Source organism: Labeo rohita, chromosome 1, assembly GCF_022985175.1.
Source record: "Labeo rohita strain BAU-BD-2019 chromosome 1, IGBB_LRoh.1.0, whole genome shotgun sequence".
Taxonomy (NCBI): Eukaryota; Metazoa; Chordata; class Actinopteri; order Cypriniformes; family Cyprinidae; genus Labeo; species Labeo rohita.
In genome coordinates, this window is record NC_066869.1 from 40,992,585 (window position 1) to 41,002,317 (window position 9,733).

Here is a 9,733-nt window from a genome sequence, read left to right on the forward strand (position 1 = left end):
GCACCTGCTCACAGTGCCAAAACCACTGGTAAATGGTTTACTGACCATGGTATTACTGTGCTCAATTGGCCTGCCAACTCTCCTGACCTGAACCCCATAGAGAATCTGTGGGATATTGTGAAGAGAAAGTTGAGAGACGCAAGACCAACGCCTCCATAACACCTCAGCAGTGCCACAGGCTGATTGCCTCCATGCCACGCCGCATTGAAGCAGTCATTTCTGCAAAAGGATTCCCGACCAAGTATTGAGTGCATAACTGAACATAATTATTTGAAGGTTGACTTTTTTTTTTGTATTAAAAACAGTTTTCTTTTATTGGTCGGATGAAATATGCTAATTTTTTGAGATGGGAATTTTGGGTTTTCATGAGCTGTATGCCAAAATCATCAATATTAAAACAATAAAAGGCTTGAAACTACTTCAGTTGTGTGTAATGAATCTAAAATATATGAAAGTCTAATGTTTATCAGTACATTACAGAAAATAATGAACTTTATCACAATATATCACTAATATATAAATCACATAAATCACTAATTTTTTGAAAAGGACCTGCATATAAAGCAGTATTTTTATTTTATAGACAAAACATGCAACAGCAATATTTTATTTTATTTTATTTTATTTTATTTTAAGCCACACAACCTCAGCTTCTAGTGCCATTTTGTATACATTCTAAATTCTATATTTTTCATTCTAATGCTAATTCATACACATTCTAAACTAGATTTTGATTTTTTTTTTTTTTTAATGTTTGTTAATTCCTGTTGTTCTTTCAATGAGGAAATCAGGTGCTTAATCTACTAAAGAGTCTGAATTTTTGGAAAGTAAAACTCCAAAAGCCTGATATAATAACTAAGAATGAGGTGCTTGGATTCAGCTCTTAATTTAAATTGGAAGTTCTTGATACAGAGCAGGAACTGGAGCTTGAGGGAAAAAAAATATATATATATATATATTAAATTATATTATTATATTAAATTATATATATATATATATATATATATATATATAAAGCAGTATTTTTATTTTTTAGACAAAACATGCAGAAGCAATATTTTATTTTATTTTATTTTATTTTATTTTATTTTATTTTATTTTATTTTAAGCTTCTAGTGCCATTTTGTATACATTCTAAATTCTACATTCTCAATTCTAATTCTAATACATACACATTCTAAACCGGATTGTGAATTTAAAAATATATATTTTGTGATACTCATGTCCAGTAGGTGGCGGAGATGCACCCCAAGTTAGCTTGCCAAACTCCATTCAATAGAAAAGTAGTAGAAGAAGAACTTTGCTCAATTAAATATCAACACGAATCTGATGCTTTCGCCGACGTGTAGCCTGATTTGATAGTACCTATTTATTATTAACAGTTTCTATTAGTAATAACTACGTATTATAACAGATCTATTTAAGCATGTGGGTTCTCTTTTTGGAAACATAAACTGAAAAAATACTTTATTAGTTATTAGCCTGTAAAGTGGGATTTGTTGAACTATGCCCTGCTTTCGCGTCATGTGCGTTACACTGCTGCTCTCTGTCGGGACACTGATTCATGTGATTAACGCCGAGGAGTTTACTGAAGAAATAAAGCCTCCAGACTGGAGAAAGACCTTAAAATCCATCCGGAACGGACTAAACTATGTAGACAAATACCTTAACATGGCTTTGGATTTGATCGGAGGTTCAGACGGACGGTGTATTTTCAAGTGCAGTGACGGTAGGTCAGCTTAAAAAAGGTTGGATATCAGTAACTGGTACATTAAATATTGTTTATGAATCTTTTGATGGGATTTGGCGCTTTATAGGGTACACACCAGTTCCTCGTCCCAACTACAGATCACCTCCGCCCAACGGATGCGGCTCTCCACTGTTTGGATTTCAGGTGATGAGGGAAAAACTGATATTTCTGTATTATGGTTTACTCTAATATGTAGTGGGAAAAATAATTAATTACTTCTCTAAATTGAATATTGCTTACTTAATGTTCTGTCTGCCTCTGACTTGTTGTGGTTGACTGCAGTTTGATATTGGGATCCCATCTATGACCAGATGCTGTAATGAGCATGATATATGCTATGATACTTGTGGGAGAGTGAAAAATGACTGTGATGATCAATTCCAAGCCTGTCTGGAGTCCATCTGTAGTAATTTACAAATGACACTGGGCTTGTCCCAAAGTGTTCAAAGTAAGTTAAAACAAACTTTCCTGTATTTCACTAAAACAGATTATATTTTAACTTGACAGTCTTGCTAACATTGTATGTTTAATGTCATTTATCATTTGCATATCATACTGTATTTCTTGTACATTTTGCTGATGTGGAACCTTACCCATATTTGATTTCACAGCCTGTGAATCAGCAGTGACTTTGCTCTTTGATACTGTCATGCACTTGGGATGTAAGCCTTACCTGGATAGCCAAAGATCGTCCTGCATTTGTCGTTATGAGGAGAAGGCTGATCTGTGAAGAGTTAATATTTATATGTTGACGTTTTGTTTGTTATTGTCTCAGGGTACAGCAAAATGCAGTACAATTTGTTTCTTTGCATTGTATGCGTTTATTGCAATGTCATAGTGAACTGTGAAATGATTTAATATGATTGTAAATGTATATACTGATGTACCTTTCTTTATACACAAAATATTTAATATATAAAATATACACACTACTATATACACAATATACACACTACTATTAGCAGTTGTGGGATTTACTATGGTAAATTTAAAATGGACAAAGTCACCCAAGGTGAATTAGTTATAATATAGCAAATTGTTATGGGTTTGTAATATTTTGAAATGGGATAAAATAAAGATTTTAAACCCAAAAGGATAAAAAAAAATGTACATTACATTGCGGTGATGAGTCATTATGTGGAGTTCATACACTTCCGGTCAAAAATGATTTTTAATGTTTTTTAAATAAGTCTCTTCTGCTCACCAAGCCTGCATTTATTTGATCCAAAGCACAGCAAAAACGTAAAAAAGTAAAATTGTGAAATATTTTTACTATTTAAAATAACTTTCTTTTTGAATATATTTTAAAAATGTAATTTATTCCTGTGATCAAAGCTACATTTTCATCATCATTACTCCAGTCTTCAGTGTCACATGATCCTTCAGAAATTATAGAAATTAGTACTTTTATTTATAATGTGACAAGATTTCTATTTCAGATAAATGCTGTTCTTCTTAACTTTCTATTAACAAAAAAACTGAAAAAAAAAAAAAAAAAATAATAATAATAATAATAAATAAATCTACTTAGCTGTTTTTAACATAATAATAATAAAAATATGGTTTTTTTTAGCAGCAAATCAGAATATTAGAATGATTTTTGAAGGATCATGTGACTGGAGTAATGATGCTAAAAAACACTTTGAAATCACATAAATAAATTACATTTTAAATATATTCAAAAATAAAGCAGTTAGTTTGAATAGTACAAAAAATTCAAAATTTTGCTGTGAGAAGAAGAGAATTCTTTAAAAACATCAAAAATCTTACTAAATCTGTTCAAAAACTTTTGACTGGTAGTGTACATGATAATTTAATAGAGACAAACATTAAAAGATCTGTACACAACTGTTAACCTACAAACATCACCCTGACTATAATATTTGTATATAATTAACTAGGAATGGCAAAGAATAGTCGTAGCAAAAAGAGCTTTAACAAATCAGAATTTTAATATAAAAAGCAATGAGTAATTGAGCCATTGGACACCTTATGCACACATGAGTTTGCATGCACAACAGTCAATGGCCTAGGAACTTTATCACAGTATATCTTAGATATGTCCAATAACACCTCATCTCTAATACACCACACTCACCAAAAAGAAAATAAACTTTACACAATTTAGATTTTTATCTTTTCTTCGTCATTATTAATAAAGCCAACATGAAATTCTATGTGGAATTTTACTTTCATATTCCTGCATGAAATGAGAAACTATGCAAGAACCTGTTCATTGGGATTGTTTATACCAGAACACAACCAGAGCTGAATTTGATGGCTTTTTTCCCCTAAGAAATAATTTAATAAAGACATTTTTTCTTTGGAATATTATTGACGAATCATTGCAGAATAAGGCCAGGAACTTGCATTAAGAAAGTAAATAGGGTCTATTTTGATTCAGTGTTGACTTTAAATATTTACAGAAATATACTTATATAGAAAATAAAGATATCTAGAATTTAAAACATCTAAATAACAGTTTCTTTTCAGAAGAAATTGCATTAAACACTTCATAAATAGTAGGATCAGTTTGGATATGTTGTTGTTTTCTGAACCCATTGTGAAGCCCATAATGAAAGAAGGCAGGTTGTTTTAAAAGAACAGCCACAAACCAAAGCAATGCTATGCTACATCTAGTTTAGCAAAGTCTGAACAGTAGTATGAATAAGAAGTTGCAATTCCTTGTAATATGTCTGCTGATCACGTCCAATCTGAGAACTGAGGTTGTTCAATCATCTTCTTTTAGTTCCTCCAAAACCTGCACCAGAAAACACTGTAAACAGATCTGATCTCCAAAACACACATCTAACTGACTTCTGATGGCTAACTTTAAAATAAACACAAAAGCACATCTGACATCTATAACTAAATTTGTCGTAGTTTACCTGAGGCCGTCCGTGTTCCTGAGCTTGTTTTTGGTGCTGGAGAAGGTTGGTGGGTGTAAGATGGTCCTGCGAAGCCCATGGGTGGCTGGCGTCTAACATCAACAATAAAGTTGTTATTTTTATTTTCTTGTGCACAAAAAGTATTCTCATGGCTTCATAATATTACAGCTGAACAACGTTTCAGCTGCGTTGCTGTCTATGCAGGGTCAGAAAGCTCTTGGATTTCATCAAAAAATATCTTAATTTGTGTTCTAAAGATGAACAAAGGTCTTACAGGTTTAGAAAGACACGAGGGTGAATAATTAATGTCAGAATTTTCATTTTTGGGTGAACTATCCCTTTAAGTGAGTTGTACATACTGTAGTAGAGAGACTATGAATGATCAAGTTAATTTTTTGGGGGAAATATGGAAGCCTGTATCAGAGCACATGAGAATATGATTACTTACTTGTCTTATGCACTATATCTTATTTTTGTAAATTTTTATTTATCTTTATGTCTTTCTGAATGTAACCAGTGTGATCTTTTGGCTTGACTACCCTTCTAATATTTTACATATCAGGGATGTTTATTACATTATTTTTTTTCCACTTATTTATTTTGGACCTCACATCTGTTGAAGTGTATGCCTTATCAAAAAACTAAATAAAGTTTATAAAAAAAAAAAAGTAGTTGCTTGCTTACCTCTGATTCCCAAACAAATATCCCAGAAGTCCACCTGTGCCCATTCCAGTCCAGAATCCACCCCCACCACGTCCACCAGTGTTTGCACCAGGGAAACCAGTGAAAGCACTCTGAGGTCTGGTGTATGCATCAGAAAAGCCGTATCCGGGCCTTGAGCTGGATTGGTCTGCTGAAAGAACCCACAAAACAGGAAATCTTACACACTCCCCATCAGGTTCGGAAATTTACAAGGATTTGTGTTAAAAAGGCCACATAAATTCAAGACAAAGGGGCAAAAAATGCCCTATTACGGCTGCCGTAAGACCATTTCGCTAGATGTAAACATACTGGTCCCGATACACTTCCTGTTTCTTTTTTTTTTTACTTTACACAAACATCACAAAAAATACAACCAACATAACATTTGACTGGATGAAAATGTTACATTAGCACCTTTAAGATGTATTTGTATATGTGAAATAAAATTAAAATAAAAAAAAAAACAAAAAAAACAAACAGGAAGCGCTTCTGGACCAGTGTTGTTTACATCTAGCGAAATGGTCTATTAAAATGAAATGTGAAAATAAAAGAAAAATGTCAATTCGCGGAATTACATTTAGATTCGCTCAGACTTATCAGATTGTGTGTACGCGTTGTTTTGTGCAGCGTCGAGCCTTATAACCAATCAAACGCGTGTCTGTTGCACATAGGAATGCACTTGCCAATCAGAGCTGCTTAGGTTAGCCAGTGCTGAAAACGCACCAATCAGATACGCTTCCTTGCTTAGATTAGTCAGCAGCGCTGAAAACGCCGGAGCTGTTGTTGATTCCAAACACTCGCGAATTCCCTCATCATAAACAAAAAACACAGTGCAGGTACGACGTAAATAAAAGATTAATTTAGCTTTAGTTAGCTTAGTGATTATAACGGGAATTTTTGCATTACTTGTGCTAGACTTGGCTAACCTCATGGACCGACATGTTTGTCTGTGTCTGTGATGTGTTAGCCAGAATGTGACGTAACCCAAAACGAAACGAAACCGTTTTTTATGTTAGTATTAATAATCACTATTACAATATAGAGAGCAATAATCTACAATAATGATTTTTGTCATAATATTGCAGCCCCATGAGCTTCTACATACAATTTTAAGCAGTCTATTGTTATTGACAACAGTTTAAAACATTGATTAAAGTATTTGCATTCAAGACAACATATGGTTTTTAAAATAATAAGGTGATTATAAAAAGTTTTCCACACAAATGTAAAAAAACTGCCCTTGGAAATTAATTCCAGCGGGCAAATATTGCCCCCTAATGGTTAACTAATGGTTAACTTCTGATCCTGCTCTCCATAAATAAATATGCAAATATTATGCATATTTGGTTGCACTTTCAATGTCATCACTCACCCTCATGTCTTTCAAAACCTGTATGACTTACTTTCTTCTGTAGAACACAAAAGAAGATATTTAGAAGAATGCTGGTAACCAAACAGTTTTGGTTCCTACTGACTTGCATTATATTTTGATCATACAATGGATGTCAATGAAAAGCAAAACTCTTTGGTTACCAACATTTTTGCAAATGTAATTTGTGTTCCACAGAAACAAGAAAGTCTTACAGGTTTGGAACGACATGAGTGTGAGCAATTTTCATTTTTAGGTGAACGATCCCTTTGTCTGTTTTAATAATGGGAAATGAGTCAAACTGAAACTTAACACATTGCACATAGTCACACTTACTGCTTCAAAACTACATTTAGACAGACAGACAGACAGACAGACAGACAGATAGATAGATAGATAGATAGATAGATAGATAGATTCATTGATTCACTGATTGATTACCTGAGTAATAATCTGGTTTAAATCCAGGTGGTGGCGGCTCCGTGCCATGGCTGTTATCCCAGGTCCCACTGTATCCCTGGGATCCATCTCCACTAAAACCTTGGTGGCCGTGAGTGGGATTGCACAGAAACATCTTGTATACAGCATATGCCACCAGCAAAAGGAAAGCTATTACTATAAGCCCACCCGCCCCATCACCAGACGGGCCGTTCTGATAGGAATGATGGCTGTTAGACTGCTGATAGTGGCCTCCTCTCTGCTGCTTTTGATTGGAAAAGCCTTGGAAGAAGTTCGAGGCGAAGTCTGAGAAGCCAGAAGAGCCCCAGGAGCCATGCGTGTTCTGCTGCTTCCCTTCTGCCGTGAGCTCAATCGTGTACTCCAGACCGCATGAGCCTCTCAGCACATACGCGTCATTGGGACTGTTATAGCCCTCGCAGGAAACTTCCACACGGCCGAATCTGTATGTGTTGTCCATGTCAGCCTTGCATTCCCACTATGAAAAGAGAGAGAGTAAGACCATGAATAGTTTAGCCTAGAGATTTATTGTATGCAAGAGGTCATTTTGGAGCCTTACCTGTGTGTCTATGCCATCTGATCCTCTGTTGTAACACTGGACCACCTCAGGAACAAATGCTCCGCAGCCAGCTGATCCTCCGACACACTGCAGCTGGGGAACGGGACTGGAGCGTCGTGCAGTGGTGTAGCGTCCTCTGTGGAGGGTGAGCACCTGAACATCCCGCAGTAAAACAGCCTCTGTTGCAGGAAAAAAAAGTATGATTATTTCTTTAATCTATCTATCTATCGGTCTATCTATTTTAATTATATGTCATATTTATAATATTTTTCTTTCTGGTTTGTATTATTTACTGTATATTTATACTTTTATTGTCCTATATAACATATTTGTATTATCATTTTCATCACACACATACAAAATTTTGTATCCCATAAAAGCACCAATTGTCCTCTTTAAGATAAATACATTACACAAATTTGCATACTTCATTTTTAGTTTTCCTCTTTCTCCATATTACTATTATTACGTAATATCGAGAGAAATATCAAAACACATACTTGTATTATCATATTGGCCACATCCCAAAAATGTTGCATCACATAAAAGTACTAACTTATCCTTTTTTAGATACATTACAAAATTATAATAATAATAATTAAATAAACTAATTAAAAAAAATGTATTATTTATAAGCCCAACTGTTTTTATACATACATTACAAAATTTTAATATTTAATTTATATTTTCCTCTTATTTCTATCTTCTAATATGATCACACATTCATATTATCATATTTACCACACCTCCAAACTAATTTTGTATTACAGAATTTATAGTATAATTATTAGTATTTTAGTATATAGTATAATATTATCACATAAAAACACCAATTGTTCTTTTTAAGATAAATACATTACAAAAAATTTGCATACATAATTTTTATTTTTCCTCTTTCTCCATATTATTATTATTATTATTATTATTATTTAACATAAAGAAAAATACCAAAACACATACTTATATTATCATACTGGCCACATCCCAACAATTTTGATATACAATTTAGATATATTACAAAAAAATCTTTAATGTATATTTTCCACTTAGTATTTTCTTCTTCTTAATCATTATTATAATATATATTATATATTAATATCAATTTTATATCAATTAAAAGCCTTAATTGTTTAGATTTTCCTCTTACTTCTTCTTATACAATCCTAATAAAATATCATCACATATTAATATATTCATTTTTGCCACACCCCCAAACTAATTTTGTATGACATAACCTATAGTACAATTATCAGTATATTAGTATATTAGTATATAACATAATATTATCACATACATTTATATGTTCATATTGTACACACCTACAGAACAATTAGCATAAAAACTTAAAGTAAAAAAGTAATCAAGGATTGAAATGCACAAAAGTAACTTCCTGAGTTTTAGCAGGGTAACAACATCCACTAAAGCTGCGCATTAAAAGTGAAACATCAATGCAAATACTGTGTGAAGTATGTCTTTTATCTGACCCATGTATCTTCTTTGATATCCTTGATTGTTTGTTTAGCTGTAAGGTTCACATAAAAGCTTCTTTACCATCATTCCAGCAGCTGATGTGAGGCACAATCAACAGCAAAACGTGCAGAAACAAAACTCCAGAGCTCCTCATTTCTCCCGTCTTCTTTATCCTTGAGTCAGATGGACTGAAATACCCCACTCTAAACCAGTACGTGGCTTTTAGCAGTAAGTGAAAATAAAGTCTGATGTAAACAAATGTAACTGACAGCTTAGTGCACCATCATTCTTATCGCACTTCCGCTTCCGTGTTTCTGGTAAAGTTATGCAGATAATGCCGACATGCTCATTAGCGCCTTCTACTGACAGTTGCCTTGAATTACATACCTCTAATAATAAAATGAAAACGTTTTTAGACTGACAAAAGTTTGAGAAAGTGCAAGTCGGAACGTTAGTATCCTCACTAAAAGTATTATTTACCACTTGTTTTTTATTACTTGTTAGCAATGAACCCAGCTGCTATCTTACTTTATAACTAC

At 33.3% G+C, this 9,733-nt stretch overlaps 2 protein-coding genes across 3 annotated transcripts; one reads left to right on the forward strand and one right to left on the reverse strand.

Moving 5' to 3' along the window:
• Positions 1–1,297: 1,297 nt before the first annotated feature.
• Positions 1,298–3,925, forward strand: pla2g12a (phospholipase A2, group XIIA). The gene is made up of 4 exons (XM_051117215.1): positions 1,298–1,729; positions 1,818–1,894; positions 2,033–2,198; positions 2,362–3,925. Exons 1-4 carry the CDS (start codon positions 1,507–1,509, stop codon positions 2,478–2,480), a joined length of 585 nt encoding a protein of 194 aa, XP_050973172.1. The 5' UTR covers positions 1,298–1,506; the 3' UTR covers positions 2,481–3,925.
• On the reverse strand, positions 3,679–9,513 carry saraf (store-operated calcium entry-associated regulatory factor). 2 transcript variants are annotated; one of them, XM_051117201.1, is made up of 6 exons: positions 9,276–9,513; positions 7,725–7,903; positions 7,151–7,643; positions 5,323–5,488; positions 4,639–4,730; positions 3,679–4,511 (listed from the first exon to the last, which is right to left on the reverse strand). In XM_051117201.1, the coding sequence occupies exons 1-6, from the start codon at positions 9,346–9,348 to the stop codon at positions 4,486–4,488; spliced, it is 1,029 nt and encodes a 342-aa protein (XP_050973158.1). In that variant the 5' UTR covers positions 9,349–9,513; the 3' UTR covers positions 3,679–4,485. The 2 variants fall into 2 exon arrangements, with proteins under 2 accessions (XP_050973158.1, XP_050973149.1); XM_051117192.1 differs by having other exon boundaries at positions 5,323–5,491; positions 9,276–9,512.
• Between the last annotated feature and the right edge of the window lie 220 nt (positions 9,514–9,733).